We start from the raw sequence: 16366 nt of genomic DNA on the forward strand, positions 1-16366 counted from the left end.
AGGAGGAAGAAGAGGACGGCCAAGTCAGCAAAGTTCAGCCTGCAGTCCAACAGAACTAGACAGATTCTGGTGCCGCTCACCCAGAGGTTCTGGACACCTCAGAGACAGATCTGGAACCGTCTCCCCGGTTCTGATCAGAACCCGAAGTTCTGCTGATTTGGGTCTCCAGCCTACTTCCTGTTGCCAGCTAGTTCTGATGACAATAGAACCAGACAGGTTCTGGTTCAAATAACGACAAGCCAAACCTAAAAACAATACGGATTGACTGGATGTTTGATCAGGACCGCTCCAGAACCAGCAGGTTCCATCCAGACCAGTCCCGGTAAGAAAACCAGCCTGACCAGAACCAGCCGGACCGGAACCAGCCTTACCTGTGAGGTGGGAACCGGCCTCACCATCTCGAGCTGATCCTCTGCTTCCACCTGCTGGACAAACACTGGAACTACAGCCAGGACGATGCCACAGGACAATAAATGTTTAAATGTAAATACAGATCTATTCATAAACCAGAACGTCCTGGAAGGACCTGGAGGGACCTGGAGTCTGACATGAGTCACATGATGTTTCCAACAGTGTTTCTGGTTCCAGTCAGAAACTCTCAGAAACTCTGACTGGAACCAGAGTCAGAAACTCTCTGGTTTATGAGAAACCTGACTGCAGCATTTATTCTCCTTCCGGTTATTAATGAAGCTGATAAAGACACGCCACTCTTTTCAGATGTTTATTCTGCTGCTGCGCCGCAACAGAACCAGTCAGGGTTACAATCGGATCAGGACACAGAGAGGAAATTGTTAAAGCTGTGATCGTTTCAGAGGACCAATCAGAGTGGCCCCTGCAGGAAAACTGAACAATCAGAGTGGAGCTATGCACACAGCTGATTGGCTGGGAAATGTCAATGTCAACTCCCAGCTATTCAGCTTGGGTTCCAGAACCAGGTCTGGACCCATGCTGAGGTTCTATGGTATCAACAATCGCCTGAAGCTTTCCATCCAATCAGCTGAAAGGTCCGCTCTGGTTCAGTTTCGTTCTAAACAGCTGGTTCTGATGGAGAAGTTCTGGTTCCCTAAAGTCCAGAACCCTCGGAGTCTGGGCCTTAAAGTTCAGGTTCTTCTAGTCCGAGTCCATTTGACAACCCAGAGAAGTTCTGGTTCCAGAATCAAGAGTCCACAGTTCTGATGTGAGTAGGTCCAGTTCTGTTTATTGTCTGAGGTTCAAGTTCTGGGTCTGTCTGAGCAGAACCAGAGCCCCAGGATGTAGGAGTCCAAACCAGGTGAACAGAACCTGATGGTACCGATACCAAAACAACTGAAACCAGTCCAGCTCAGAAGATGAGAAGAACCGCACAGAATCCCGGCCAAGTTACCCAGAGCTGGACTGCAGGGTTCTGGGAAACTCAGGACTGGCATCCTGGGTTCTGGGTTGGTTCTGTGGGATTCTGGACTGGTTCTGTTGGGTCCTGGGCTGGTTCTGTTGGGTCCTGGGCAGGTACCATTGGGTCCTGGGCTGGTACCGTTGGGTTCTGGAGTGGTTTCAGGTGATCTGGACTGAGGTTGCGGGTCTCAGCGATGAGCCGTTTAACGCCAACCATCCATTGGCTGACCTCGGTCACATGGTCGACCATAAGAGAGCGATGAGCTTCATCAGCAGAGTCCCAGTGACCGGCCTGCAGCTCTGGGACACACAGGTGGATACACAGGTGGACAGGTGAGATATGAGGTGGGACAATCAGGTGAGACAGGCATGAAACAGACAGGTGGGACAGGTTACCTTGGGACAGGACGTCCATGCGTCTGGTTACAGGTAGGCTGAGTTTACCTGACCTCCAGCTGTCCTCCAGGAGGCGGAGCCTCTTAGTGACCTCATTACACACCTGAGCCTGCAGACAAGTGATGCATTAGTGTGTGTCCCTGCTGGCCAGGTGCAGTACTGCGGGCCTCAAGCGCCCCCTGCTGGTGAAAACTCACCCTCACGGAGCTCCTGCAGGCCTCCAGGGCTCTGTTCAGCACTGACATCACAGTGTCCAGGTCAGGTTCTGATTGGCTGCCATCCGCCTCTCCCTGCTTTCTCATTGGTCCTGTTTGGGCAGTGGGTGTTGCCTCAGGTGGATGTCCAGCTGGAGGACATTGAAGCTGTCACTCAGGTGCGTTGAACAGGTGCAGTGAGACAGTTCTGACTATTACCTGGCAGAGGAGGCGGAGCTACTCTACACATGGGCGGGGCCATGAGGTTGGAGGAGGGAGGGGCTGGGGATGGAGCACCTGGACCTGGAGACCAATCAGATTCAGATGTTTCAAATCAGATGACAAGTGAGGTGAAGTCAGTGTTCAGGTGAGTCAGATTACCTGAGCTCGCTGCTGGAACGGCTCTCCTGCTCAAGGGGTTCCTCTGAGGTCCGCGGGCCGTCTGCAGCCCGTAGGAAAACTGAGGGGGGTCGTTCCAGCCCCGCTCCTGGTTACCTTGGAAACAAAAATGTATATAAACACAGTTCAGCAAAAATCCTGATTATGACCAACATAGAGAGATGCTCTGAAACTGAACGTCTTGGTGGGGAAAATAATCTCTAATAAACATTTATTTTACTGAAAAGAGTCCAGAGACTCCCTGCTGACTAAATAAATAAATAAATAATAACGAGGTTTGGATTACCACCTGCAGATGTCATTAGCTCTGATCAATAATCCAATCTAACAGCTTTAATCCGGCAGGACAGAAATTTACGATCAATAATCAAACATCACAACAAAGATCAAGTTTATGAATCATCAGCGTTTCAGCACTCATACTTTGAGCTGGCTGACATTAGATGAACTATTAATGACCCGAATTCATCGCGTCACACAGGCCTGTCATCGCCGCCATAATGAATCCACTTAAACTCAGAGATTATTATGGTATGGATCAGATTAGTTTGAATCCAGAGGTTTTTAAGTGAAGTTCCAGTCTGTGATTGTTAGTAGGCGCCTAACAACTCCCCGACCGTTTTAATCCCCGCAGTGGGACTCTGGTAATATTCTCCCGGACTGCACGGATCCTCTGGAGGAAACTCACCGGGTTTCACGTACATGTCCTCCATGTTGGGGCCTGGAATCAGCTGATTCTTCCTAGGGAGGCTGAGCGAAGCTAGCGGCTAGGCTAACCGGAAGAGCTTAGCCGCTAGCTAAGCTAAAAGCGTCAAATAAACTTCGATTAAACTCTGGATTTAATTAAAGGCTATTTCTTGTCTAACTCACCCAAACTAAACACAAAGTCTGGTGTGTTGTTGTTGCAATGAATAACCTAATAAGTTCGATAACTGCAGTCACCATATCCGGTCAGAATGTCAAAAATAAAATCTTCTGATGTCACCTATTTTTAATTTATTTTGACTCTTCGATTTCTCCTGTCTTATCTTTTCTTTAAAGTCATATTTATGAACATTTAAATGTTCAAATGTGCCATAGAATCAGCTCCTGACTGAAGGATTTTTAGGTTAACATCAGTTACAGGTAGTTAATTGTGTCTATTGTAGATTTTATCTTTTTATCTTCAAGTTTTCCCACTGACAGAAAACTGAAGCATCAAAACCTTAGTATATTACAGGTGAAGTAAAATAATATTGCTACATGTTTGCGTTTTAATGCTTTTGAAGTCATAAAACTCACAGCTAGCTAATATAAAGTGAATATAAATTATTTTTGAAGGATGATTATTTCTGTTTTCTGCTCCTATTTTTCACGCAGGGCAGTTAATGCCTCCAGGTGTCTGTGAGTATGTGGGGTCCATCTTGGAGAGGTCACCCGTCCAGTGCAGCAGCAGCTGACCTAACATGCATATTTCTGGACTGTGAGAGGAAACCGGAGTACCCAGAGAATGTCCACATGGAGAACAAGCCTGACCGCTGACTGAAATTCAAACTGTGTCATCAAAATTAATCCAGAATCAAAATGTTCAGTTTGATTCTGTTTGAAGTCCTTCAGAGAACTTATCGTTACATTTACTTTGAAGAGGTGAATAATTCTACTTCCTGTTGCAAAGGCTTACTTTAAGTACTGCCAGTTCCTTAAGAATGTCCGGGACGTGGCAACCGTGACAGGCTTATTGAAACAGTGTGACGTCAGCACACCGTCAGGTGGATTTACAGTGACTATTTTACGGACCCTTTTTTATTATTTGTTTTGGTTTTTCTATCCAATAAAATTCATGCATAGATATTGCTTTACATCGCTTGACTGCATTACCTGATCAGGGTGTCCAAAGTGAGGTCACGGGGGCATTTGCGGTCCCCAAACTTATTATGTGTGGCCCCTGCAATCATGCAAATTCTTCCCCACAGCATAGTTGTCAACACCATCACAGACACATTAAAGTCTTCCTACAGTAGAAAACATTGGCCACAGAAGCAATTTGTTTTTTAATGCCTTTTGTTTTCAAGCTCCACATCTTTCCTGTGACTTTTACTCAAAAACGGACTTTGCTGCATCCAAATCTGCTTTTAATTTTTTTTTTATTAAAGTTGGCTAAATTCTGCAAGTGTTCTCTAATAGATCCTGAATTTATTGTTCAGAATTAATTAAATTCTGTTCTCTTTTTTTTTTCCTATTGATGCCTAGAAAATTATCAAAATTACTTTTTGTGAGGCAAACCCAGATCTTTAATCATTTACACATTCCTTACCAACAACAAAGCTATTAATTTAATTAAAGTGTTGCATGATTAGATTATTGTTGAATACATAAGATTACATTTTTCTGGCTCTGGCTCATCTACCTGACGATTTTGGTCCATGTGACCAAAAGTTTGGACACCTATGACCTAAATCTAAAGGTTACATATTGAAAAAATGAAAATAAAATGTCTCAATATGGACAGATTTGTAGGAATAACAAACTAATCAACTAAACAGATTTTTTTTCTTCATTTTGTTTGGATTAACATTGAGGCTAAATGAAATATTTGGATTTATATGAGTCCATCAAAACCTCAAGGTTCTCCACTGCTGAGAGTCACAGCATCATCTTCATCGGTTCCACTGAGCGTGATGATGTATTTCCTGTTCCAGCTTCAGCCTCAGGATGAAGATGTTCCAACAGATTTTACTTTCAGCATCACTTGCTGTAGTGGAGTAATTTTTTACAGGGGACGGCGAGTGAGGCAGAGAGGGAGGGCAGTGATGACATCATCAGGAGGAGGAGGAGGAAAACAGCATCCTTCATCAGACGGAGAGGAGAGAGGCAAAGAGGAGGCAGAGAAAACGCCGGGACGGGGAACAAAACAAGGGAGGAGAAGAAACACTGATGGTGTCTGAGAGAGGGGTGGACGGCGGGACGAGAGACACCCACAGAGACAGGGGAACAGCGGGAGAGAGACTGATTGCAGCAGCCGTCCTCTGGGCCTGATCAGCTGACTGCAACTCACCAGGGAGGGTGGAGCCATGATGGGCAAGGATTACATGCTGGCCATCATCATCGTCAACTATGATGGTGAGACACACACACACACACAGACACATTCAGGTTTCCATCCGATCAGAGGTCCTGGGCGTGGGACAGCATTATGAGGATAGTCCTCATAATGGACGTATAATCCTGATGCAGGTTGGAGTTTATGTTGGATGTTTCTGGGTGTAAATTCTCAGATGCTCAATGACGTTTTAGTTTCAATCCCAACTAGTGGCAGAGTTAAAGACAGAAAGTCCCGCAGCTCCTGAGTTCATCTGGTCAAACTGAGTTTAGTATCGGACAAAGATGAAGAAACAAAGCAGCTCATCAAAGACCAAGCTGTAGAACTAGAACTGATAAGAAACAAAGTGTCTGACTTGCATCAGTCTGGAAATGGTTCCAGAACCACCTGTGAGTTTCTGGACTCCAGAGAATCTCAGTCAGAACGAGGATTCACACCTGGAACCACAGTGAGCCTTCCCAGCAGGCCGACCCACCAGAACCACTCATCAACAACCCTTCAAGAAGCTCCAGAAGAACCAGAACTTGTGGAGCTCTGCAGGGCTCCTGACTGAAGCAGCTTTGGTAGTTTAGTAGTTTGCTGCTCTGATGCATGAATGTTTTCTCTGCTGGGTTTATATTAACCAGTCACTCACATTACTCCCATCCCTGACCAGGACATACCTCTGGTTCTGGTTCTGATCCACTTTCTGCCTCAACTAGAACCTCCTTCAGCCTCATCTTCCTGCTGGTGATGAAACTCTGTAATCAGTTTCTGCATCTCTTCGTCATGTCTTTAACTACATATCAGCAGAAATTGAATAATGACTGGAAATCAATGGAAAGTTTTTTTTATTTCTGACAACGTTTTAGAGATTCCTCCTCCTGAAATACAGCTGGAGTCCTCTCTGTCTCTTTGCTCTTCAGCAAAACCCCTCAGAGTCTGGAGGACCAGGAAGAGGAAGGAAGTGTTTGTGAAGAAGAAGAGGGCGAGTCCTTTAGAGTGTTGTCCTGTTTTTGCTCCAGAGGACATGCAGCTGTCTGTCCCTGTCGGCTGGTTTGGACCTATCAGAACTGGATATCAGCACCCGGAGAGGCTGATGCTTTAAAACAATCTGGACCCTGAGACTCTGGGAGGATAGGGTTCTGGTTCTGTTCAGAACCCGGGCCTCCGTCCAGCAGCTCAGCGAGATGAAGGATGTCTAGTCTCTCTCAGCTGATTCAGCGGTTCGTGTGTCCGAGGGTTTATTAATTATTCACGGCTTCTTCAGTTTCATCTCTTCTTGCTCAGCAGTTTGACCCAATCAATGGCCCTGGTCCTGACACATGATGTTGGATCGGCAACATGATCTGGGTTCAGAGAGCCACTGCTGCAGGAGATCAGAACCACATAAAGACGGTTCTAAAGTGGGCCTTCTATCAGCTGAAGAACATTTCCAGGATCAGAGGACTAATGTCTCAGCATCAGAGAAACTCATCCAGGGGTTTCTCTTTAGTGGCATTGATTACTGCAGCAGTGTCTTAATAGATCTGACTAACAAATCAATGGTCGAGCTGCAGCTTGATCCAGAATGTTGTTGCTGGAGTTCTGACTAAAACCAGGAAGATAGAGCACATCTCCTAGTTCTACATCACCCAGTTCTATAGTCCTTCACTGAGAGAACAGACTTTAACATGCTTTTGTTAAAAACTACTCAGTTAACTGCGTTAAAGTAGAAATCCAGGTGAGCTGTGAAGCATGGACCATTAAAAACAGTGGAGGTAAAGGTGGAGCTGCAGTGATTGGAGGCTCCAACAGGACCTGCTTCAACTTTGGGCCGGTTCTGCTGTCCTGAGTGATAAACACGGTTCTGATGAGTCAGCAACGACCCTCAATGATCAAGGTGACCTTCATCTGCGGGAATGAAACTGCTGAGTCAACAAGGAGGACATAAAGAAGAGGAGGGTTAAGTTCCCTGCTTTGTCTTTATGCAGGCATGAGAATCAATATGTCATCTGATCACAGCAAAATATAAAAACAACGTGTGACCTGCTGACATGGACAGCTGATTGGACAGGAGCTCTTCAGCCCAGCAACTGACTGGACAGAACAAACTCTGATCAATAAGTTCTCTACTTCTGTTGAAAGTCTGAGTTCAAATCTTCTGAATGACAGTTTGACTTCAATTAAAACATAAAATTTTCACCAAACTGACAGATGGAAAGTTGACTTAAAACTCTTAGAGAAATTTATAATAAAAATTTGTTAAAATATGTTTTAAAAGCCTGCAATGACAGATAAAAAATAAACTTTCTTGATTAAAAGTGATAAATATGTGGTTTTCTCCTCAGACCCAAGTTAAGTTTATTCACACAGCACATTTCAGCAACAAGAAATTTCAGAGTGTGTTCACCATGAAACATCATTCAGTCACCAATTATGAAACAATAAACATTACATTTTGTCAAATGCCATCATCAAATATGATGATCAATGTTCCAGTTACCAGAAATGAAAGGCAGCTATAAACAAGTGGTTTTGTTCTTTATTTAAAGGAGCTCAGCGTTTCAGCTGTCTTTCTGTTTTCTGGAAATTTGTTCCAGATTAGAGGACCATAAACATTTATATTGGTGTTTTTTTCAATTTAATAATGGTTTAATTGTTATTCTTTGTCTCTGTGCTTTAATCTGTGAAAGAGGATCTGCTTATTTACAATCTTTCCCATAAATGCTGGATAGTTTCTGTTTTAAATGCAGGCAGAGATCATCAGGGATGTTTTTAACTGGCTCCATATGTGATGAGAATTTTATTCTAGCAGCTGATTTGTTTGTTTCCTGAAATAAAGCACAGAAACATTTAACACCTCATGGTTCATTTTACTACATATTTACTAATTCTATAATTATATTGTACATGTTTTTATTTTATATTTATTTTACAATAACTAGCAGATCAGAAGTGGTTGGCTATAGAGGCAGTTTGAATGGATCTGATAAAACTTCACTCCTGTGTTACCTGTGGGGAGCATTGCTGCCTCTAGGGGGCATTGACAGAGACAGGTGTGTCTATTTGATGACAGCTATTTGTTTCCTTGCAGACAACATCTGGACAGACCAGAACCTCCTCCTGGACCCAGACCTTCCTTCTGGCTGGAGGACAATCAAAGACTCCACGGGGACCTACTACTGGCACGTTCCCACCGGTGCCACCCAGTGGCAGCACCCCCGCCTTACCGGGACACCAAAGCCTCTTGAGACACAGGTGAGACATGACTGGTTTTTCTCTTGTAGCTTCTCCGGTTGCACCAATGTGGCTCAGCCCACTCTTTTTTTGTGGTGTTACAGCAGGAAGAGGCAGGAGACCAGAGCGCCACCAAAGAGACGGAAGGAGCCTCTGAGGAATGGTAACTCAGGATGAATGTCTGTCTGTTAGGTTCTCTGGGGGTCAAACAACTTCTGAGCAGTTGGTTCTGTACAGACAGATGTTCTGTTAGCCTGACACCTGGACCTCAGCAAGTCTGCTGGCCTAGTCAGGTCCTAGAAGTTGCGAGGTGGAGGCGATTTGGCCTTGTTTCTCCAGCAGTTTTTATGTCCACATTCACATAAACCACCAGTTTTTGTCTTCATTCCCATAACCAGCAGCTCTAAAGTGTTTATGCTATAAACAAGCAGCTCTAAAGTGTTTATGCTAGTAAACCAGTAGCTCTAAGTGTTTATCCCAGTAAACCAGCAGTTTTATACAGATGTTGTCTTGACATCCTTTACTGTCCAGTCATCGTCAGAACCTCCACAGCTTATATGAACTTCTTTCTCCTCAGGTCTTCGTGGCAGGAGGAGTATCTCACTGACCATGACCCTGACTCAAAGGTAGCATAAAAACATCTTCTCTATGAAGGACTGTACTTTTGTTCCAATACTCTGACAATAACATGGAAGTGATGATGAAGGGCATGAGGCCAGAATAAGAGTTTAGCTCCTCCTCTGCATCAGGATTTAATCTGATGGTCTAATCTGTTCTAATCTCTCTCCACCGTAGTTTTGTGGAGCAGTAATCTGATGTCGCCTGCCTCTCTGCAGTGCTTCGCTGTTCGCTCCCTGGGTTGGCTGCAGGTGGAGGAGGAGGACCTGTCTCCGGGTCGCAGCAGCTTAGCTGTCAGTAACGTCATCCAGCAGCTGTCTCACTGCGGCAGCCCCGAGCAGAGAGACAGGTCTGGGGCCTGGGGCGAGGTGAGACGTGAGGGCTGCCCCTAGTGGCAGTGTGTGGAAACTGCACCTGTTTTTATCTGGGTTTTACTGTGAGTTTGATTTCTGTGCAAAGACAGCAGTTCTGCAGTTTGATATTGTTGGTCGTATTCACAGCACCTACATGAAAGAACTAAAAATGCCATTCCCCTGCGTAATGTTCTCCTGACCTGTTCTACTCACCACCCACTAGGGGGCTCACTAAACTAATGTTACATTAACATCCATGGACGCTGATAAACCAGAACAGGTCAAGCTAACCGGAGTCAGCAGGAAGCTGCTTATGAGAGCATGTTCTGACCTGCAGGGTCGGGAGATGATGCTGGTTCTCAAGAAAGACACCTTGACCTTATTGGACCCATTAGACCACACACCCCTCCACTGTCAGCCAATCATCAACATCCGAGTGTGGGGCGTGGGCTGCAACAACGGCAGGTGAGTCGATCAGACCCGGGTTGCTCGAAACGCAAAACCTTCAGAATCGACTTCAATTACATTATCATGACTCTAGATCAGGGTTCTGCAGGTCCAAACCTCCAGCGGTACTCAAAGACCGGACCTGCAGAACCCTGGTCTAGATTCAACCTAAGCTGGGGCCAAGCTACATGACGTCTCTGCCAGTCCTGAACACTGGGAAAGTCTGGAGCAGTACGCAAAATCTGGACCAGTCCGTGCTAGTTTGGGTCAGTCGGCAAGGTGGGCGAGTTAGCGAGAGAAGGGAACCGTCCCTTGGTCTTGGTTAAACAGACATACTGGGCGACCCGGTTGGGTTGTGTGAACAGATCACCGACCCAACTGTAAACGTGTGTTGCTGACAGCCAATCAGAATGAGGCTGATGACAGGTGCCCTGAGTCGCCTTCAGTAAAAAACGTTGTGTGACGCTATGTGACATTACAAATGCACAGCGCTGGGCAGAATAATATTCAGCTTGTTAATTACAGTCATGCTGGGATAAAATCAGACTAAAACAGTAAATAATGAAGGAAATTATAAATAAAACAAATTAATTTTTTAACAAAAAGTAAACATTTTATTTCACAGGTTTATTTCTGCGCAGTATTAAGTTATTTTTTTATTTGTGTGATCCAGACACGATATGATTGTTTGTTCAGACATACATAAAAACATGTTTATGATAAAACCAGCATTGAGAGTTGTTCTAAAACAGATTAATAGCCCAAACTCTCAACTTTAGCAGATCAGATCAGATCCATCAGATCTATATAAATCTGTGGGATAAACTTTACAAATTTAAAATAATGTCATTTTTATTTTTATTTCTTGCTTTTTATTAATTTATGATGAGTGGAACTATTCAATTCAATTCACTTATTTATATTGTTCCAATTCACAATTGTGTCACTTGACAGAAAAGTATGTCAGTTTAATCACACATGACTTCCTATTGATTCTAGTCATCACACAGTGCATTAAGCTCAGCTAGTTATTCACAGTAGTTTGAAGTTTCTAAGGAATCGCAGCTGAGCATTGAACGTTCATTCCTCCTGGCGACAACTGGAAACTCAGCAGAACAGGAATATAACCCATCTGAATATCTGCTCTTAGTGCCCCCTGCTTGTGAGTTAGGCCCATCAGAAATTCAGCTGAGTTTCCAGAGAGTTTGATGCATTCAGATTGATTCATCTGGTCTGGTTCATCCTGAGTGCAGAAACTAAAGTCGAAACCAGTTATGTCGTCTGTCCCCAGCTTGGACAGTCCACTGTCAGACTCACCTGTAGCTGTAGGACGGGTCCGGCCTCTGAAGGGTGGTGTTCCCAGTCATTGTGCTAAGCTAAGCTGGACTCACTGCTGCTGCTTTGCTCCTGCATGCTGAGAAGTTCAAATCAAGCTCACCATTGTGTTTTGCGCTCTAACACTGTTGCTTTCTGTTTCTTTGCCACGCCCACCCCTATGTGTGCAGGGACAGGTAAACCCCTCCACACTCACAGCCGAACGTCAGGGTCATCCATGGACTTCCCCCTGTGTTACCTCCGCTCACCAGGTTTTCTGTGTGTGTGTGTTTGTGGTGCATTCAGGGACTTCGCCTTCGTGGCCGGCGATAAGGACAGCTGCGTCCTGAAGTGCCACGTGTTTCGCTGTAATGCTCCGGCCAAGGCCATCGCCTCAGCGCTGCACGAGATGTGCTCCAAGGTGAGACTCCAACACCTGAAGTACCCTACTAGTGAACTGATGAAGACCAAAGTCTGAAGAGCCGAGTCCAGCCTGGTGGTCTGGGTCAGAACCAGGACACTGACCAAGTGATTACCATCAGTCTGAGCAACTCCAGGGCAGCAGGAGCTCATCAGGTTGCTGCAACTGAGACATCAGCAATCACCACAACTGGAGAAAGGTCTGTTAGACCTGCTGGAGGAAGTTCTGGTTCTGTTGTACCTACTGGAGGAGGTTCTAGTTCTGTTGAACATACTGGAGGAGTTCCTGGTTCTGTTGGACCTATTGTTAGACACAGTGTTTGCCATCTTCTCACTGATCGTCATGGAAACATGGTTTCCTCCTGCTCTGTTCAGTTCTGACTGAACTCTTTCTTTCGTGCAGATGATGTCGGAGAAAGCTCTGATGAGACCGTCCCGTTCTTTCACCATGGAGAGCATCTCACCTGAAGACCTGCCCAGACAAGGTGACTCACCTGCTCCTGGTCCACCAGGTACCAGGTACCGGTTCTTTAACCATGCCCTGTTGTTTCAGTGGAGTTCCTGGAGGCAGTGAGGCAGCAAGTCCAGAAGTTTGAGGTCCAGTACATCGGGAACCTGCCGGTGTCCAGAGCCATGGGTAGGACAGAGACTCACCTGTTCTCCACCAGGTGTTCTGTAGCTCTGCTTTAGTTCCCAGATCGATAAACCGACCAATTAGATAACCATCCCTGGGTCGTCAGCTCCCCAATATCCTAAAGATCTAGACCAGGATTAGCAGAGCCTGAGCCTGTGCTAATCCTGATCAATAGACCCAGTTCTGAATGAAGGGGGGTTTTGTAACCGACCCGCCGGACTGTCTGCTGTTCTGCAGGTATGGAGGTGTTGAACAGAGCCATTGAAAGCATCATGAACTCCACAGACCGCGACGACTGGGAGCCAACGGTGATCCACATCAGTGACAGGGTTCTGTCTCTGTGGAAGGGGGAGGTACCGTCCTCGCTGCTGGTGGAGCTCAGGTAATATGTCGCCTCACCTGTCTAACTGTTGCTGGTTGCCAGCAGGACGGAGACGAGCCACTCTGGGAATGCCAGGTGCGATTCCTCACCTTCCTTGGCGTCGGCCATGACAGCCACACTTTTGCAGTGATCGTGGACGCCGGGACGCAGCAATTTGAGTGTCACGTGTTCTGGTGTGAACCGGACGCAGGGATCATCTCTGAGGCTGTCCAGGCGGCGTGCATGGTGAGGATGATTATGAGCTTTTACACAGAATCAGAACACCGCTAAAGAGTTTCACATTTCAGTATCTGTGAAATTTAGAAACAGACAGAAAAATATCATCACCCTTAGAGAGAAGCCTTCCTGTTTCCTCCTGCAGGAATTAGGGGCCATATCACAGTGATGGTACTACTGATATACTGCTGATAGTACCACTGATAGTACTGTTGACATATCAACTGTATTTTATTGAGTATTATTATCTGACTGATTGGAGGTTTAACAAACTGAGCTGTGAAGTTCCCATCCTCAGCGGTACTGTTTCTCACCACAGGGGGATCCCTCTCCCTCTGACTGCAAGCAAGCAAAGTAAGAAGTCATCAGGGTGCAACTCATGGCTATAGAGTTGTGAAAAAGTATTCACTCCCTTGAGATTTCTTCTGTTTTTGCTTTCTTATCTCACTGAAACATTTCAGATTATCACACAAAATTTTAATATCAGAGAAAGAAAACCTGAGGAAGCCCGAAAAGCAAACACAACCAGCCCCTTCAGGCTGGATGTGAATAGTAATCGCACCCTGAATCAGCTCTGGGATTGCCTGGGAGTCCCAGGCTGGGACACCCAACACTGTGTTTGTCATGTGTCATGTGTCATGTGTTTTGTAGCCATTGTGTTGTCGCCCCCTGCTGGTGGTTCATCTCATTGTTTCCTCCCATCAGCTCCAGTACCAGAAGTGTCTGGTGGCTCAGACTCCGCCTCCCAGAACCAAATCTTGGCGTGCAACTCCATCAAAGGTGAAACGAGCCAACTCCATGGACGGCATCGCTTTCCCCCCGCTGACATCCCATCACCATGGAAACAGCAGCAGCAGCACCACATTGGTGCCGATGCCAAAGGGCAGCAGCAGCAGCAATGTGAGGAAAGGGATGATGGCGTTCTTCGAGACATTCCGCAACAAACAAGCCGCCACCTCGTAGTGATGGCCGCTGGTCCGACCGGACTGCGATGACATCAGTGTCTGAACTGGCAACACCAAGGCGAGGCCCATCTGAGGAGCGGCTGGGATCCTGTCTCACCTGTCGCTGCTACTGAACCGAACAGGAGGAACGTCTGCAGGTGTCTGACCAATCAGAGCGATCGATTCTTCCTCCGTTTTAGAACAAACCAACTTGTAGAAACTGAACCGACTCAGGATTTTCAGATGTTAGCTATCAATACCAAGTTACTCCTTCACAGAACAACAGAGAACTGTTCTGATGAAGAGTGATGAAGGTCCAGGAGGATTTCTGCCTCTGATTTCCCTAAAATGTCCTTCAAAAGCAGAAAAGTAGAGTTAGAGCAGAAAGCTTCTTCCATCCCAGACAGCAGCTCCTCAGTCGGCTTCAGCTTCTTCTGGACGGAAACCTTGAGGCTGCAGTGAGTGCTGCTGACCACCAAGGGGCGCACATTAGTGCATTAGTCTCACATTTCCTGGTTTCCCAGCTGAAGCCTCTGCAGGTTGAGGAGTTTTTAAGTTTCAGGAAGCAATAAGCTGCTGAGGCTCTTTATGTCTGGAAATGATGTCATGTATGAATGAATCTGAATAAAACAGAAAACCTTCATTCTGCTTCCTGCTGACTTGATTTATTGTTCTTTCATTTATCAGTTTATTTTAATTTGCAATATGGCTTTTTGTTTAAGTTGCATAACAATAACAATATAATCCTTTCTTTGCTTATTACAATGAAATGTAAAAATCAGCTGGTAACTTGGAGATTGTTTTAGTTCTGAGGATCCTGCGTCTCCCAGTTTGACATTGGTTCCCTACAGCTACAGGCGAACCTCGAGATTTGAGTTACTCAATGTGGCGAGCCAGCCTGGAGGATTTTATGCCTCAAACAACCTTTGTAAAGAGTTTACCAAGTACCCATTGTAACTTTGACCAGAGAAAAATATGGTTCCTATTATTGGCAGTAAGTATGGTGCAAATGCCTGGAGATTGATCATTTTGAAGGGCACACTCCATAGTGACACAGATGAAGATATTGTTGAGGTTGTATCATCGTATGTCAGTAAAATAGTAAGAGTCAAAACCTTAAAGTGATTGTTGAGTTTGAATCAGAAGAGTCTCTAAAGCTCATTAGCTTGTCCTTTGTGATGCAGTGAGAACTGAGTCTCAAAAAGAAGTTTGAGTTGAGGCTTTACCCTGAACCCAAAAGTTCCCTTAAAACTGCAGATGGAACGGTGCAGCTCAGACACTCAGGATGAGGAATATTATGAACATATGACATAATGGAAATAATGACAACTGATGTTTCAACATTCTTACATCTCTTTGTATATTTAATACCTTCTAAAAGGTTTTTATTTTAATAAGTACTATTAATCTGACAAACCTCATCAGGATGTACATTCTAAGTTACTGAGTAAGAATGCTTCGCATTCACATTTAAGTTTTGGCCATATTCTTAGCACAAAAAAGGCCTTCCTAGTTTGTCTCCAACCAGATCAGCAGCTGCTGCTGATCAGGGTTTCTCCTGTTTCTCCTTTCAGGGGAAACAGGAGAAAGCTTTTCAGGGTTTCTCCTGTTTCTCCTTCCAGGGGAAACAGGGTTTGGTCAAACATTAGTCCCATCACTGCAGAAGAAGTGGAGAAGAAAAACCGCCGTGTTCATCTGAACAACAGACACAACACAGAAATCATTTTCAAGAATGGACAGAAAAGTCTAGACTCCTGCAGGAAGCTTTGGTCCTTCAGTGGCTGGAATTTGGAATAAGAGATCAATCAATCAGTCAAGTTTATTTTTTAAAGCACATTTCAGCAGCAAGGCAATTCAAAGTGTTTTACATCACAAAGACATAAAGATACAAAGTCAGAAACACAGGAGGGCTGAAACGATTCCTTGAATGATTCGAGAACCTCGATTATTAAAATTACTCGAGGAAAATGTATCTGCCTCAAAGCCTTGTTAAGTTATGTTTTATTATTTGATGCATTGTGTTCCCCCGGGTCGTTATTTGTGTTGCGCAGCACTTCCGCCTGAGTTGTTGCCGAAAGTTAAGTGCTAGCAGCATAATGTCTAGTTTTCAAGTTCGGCCCATGGGGATTTTACTGATTCATGATAATGTCCGGGTTTTTGTAGTTTTTCGGGGGACCAATAAACATTCTTAAAATGATGGAAGCGATGCTTGGAGTACGAGAGCTTTTCTCCTCCCGGAGCTGCTGCTTGGTGGCCGGTTCAGAGCTAACGGCGGGGAAGAGCACGGCGGGATTATTTATACAGGTGAGCGGATAGACTGAACTTTGTGGGCAGCTGTGCTTTGCTTTACTGACTAACCGAAAAATAAATTTCACATCATCCTGGTCGCAACAAATGGATG

The 16366-nt window shown here is 45.2% G+C and overlaps 3 protein-coding genes across 5 annotated transcripts in view; 1 reads left to right on the top strand and 2 right to left on the bottom strand.

The window, feature by feature from the left end:
- Window positions 1–16366, bottom strand: part of LOC103141089 (uncharacterized) — a 37024-nt gene that overhangs the window by 6306 nt on the left and 14352 nt on the right. Inside the window, exon 10 of the transcript XR_001662678.1 lies at window positions 4868–4874. The gene's annotated coding sequence lies outside the window, so the exon portion shown is untranslated. The remainder of the gene's footprint in view (window positions 1–4867; window positions 4875–16366) is intronic.
- On the bottom strand, window positions 708–3251 carry sra1 (steroid receptor RNA activator 1). Its single transcript, XM_016673573.1, has 7 exons — window positions 3231–3251; window positions 3049–3145; window positions 2343–2456; window positions 2181–2264; window positions 1965–2113; window positions 1768–1876; window positions 708–1671 (listed from the first exon to the last, which is right to left on the bottom strand). The coding sequence occupies exons 2-7, from the start codon at window positions 3071–3073 to the stop codon at window positions 1394–1396; spliced, it is 759 nt and encodes a 252-aa protein (XP_016529059.1). The 5' UTR covers window positions 3074–3145; window positions 3231–3251; the 3' UTR covers window positions 708–1393.
- apbb3 (amyloid beta (A4) precursor protein-binding, family B, member 3) lies at window positions 5151–14608 on the top strand. Of its 3 annotated transcripts, none has more exons than XM_007556522.2 (13): window positions 5411–5459; window positions 8495–8658; window positions 8742–8800; window positions 9215–9263; window positions 9474–9623; window positions 9946–10073; window positions 11561–11566; window positions 11676–11790; window positions 12193–12274; window positions 12343–12426; window positions 12661–12776; window positions 12851–13030; window positions 13727–14608. In XM_007556522.2, the coding sequence occupies exons 1-13, from the start codon at window positions 5411–5413 to the stop codon at window positions 13982–13984; spliced, it is 1440 nt and encodes a 479-aa protein (XP_007556584.1). In that variant the 3' UTR covers window positions 13985–14608. The 3 variants fall into 3 exon arrangements, with proteins under 3 accessions (XP_016529058.1, XP_007556584.1, XP_007556585.1); XM_007556523.2 differs by having other exon boundaries at window positions 8745–8800; window positions 13727–13984; XM_016673572.1 differs by lacking the exon at window positions 11561–11566 and having other exon boundaries at window positions 5151–5459.

The sequence above is a fragment of the Poecilia formosa genome, unplaced genomic scaffold (genome assembly GCF_000485575.1).
Source record: "Poecilia formosa unplaced genomic scaffold, Poecilia_formosa-5.1.2 Scaffold79, whole genome shotgun sequence".
Taxonomy (NCBI): domain Eukaryota; kingdom Metazoa; phylum Chordata; class Actinopteri; order Cyprinodontiformes; family Poeciliidae; genus Poecilia; species Poecilia formosa.

What these genes read in the sequence shown, in the direction of transcription:
- sra1 (XM_016673573.1), bottom strand. Translation starts at nt 3,073, where the DNA reads ATGGAGGACATGTACGTGAAACCCG. An exon ending in GGACATGTACGTGAAACCCG is followed by an intron (nt 2,457 to 3,048) that starts GTGAGTTTCCTC and finishes TTTGTTTCCAAG; the next exon opens with GTAACCAGGAGCGGGGCTGG. An exon ending in CGTTCCAGCAGCGAGCTCAG is followed by an intron (nt 2,265 to 2,342) that starts GTAATCTGACTC and finishes ATTGGTCTCCAG; the next exon opens with GTCCAGGTGCTCCATCCCCA.
- apbb3 (XM_007556522.2), top strand. Translation starts at nt 5,411, where the DNA reads ATGATGGGCAAGGATTACATGCTGGCCATCATCATCGTCAACTATGAT. An exon ending in GAAGGAGCCTCTGAGGAATG is followed by an intron (nt 8,801 to 9,214) that starts GTAACTCAGGAT and finishes CTTTCTCCTCAG; the next exon opens with GTCTTCGTGGCAGGAGGAGT. An exon ending in TGCACGAGATGTGCTCCAAG is followed by an intron (nt 11,791 to 12,192) that starts GTGAGACTCCAA and finishes TCTTTCGTGCAG; the next exon opens with ATGATGTCGGAGAAAGCTCT.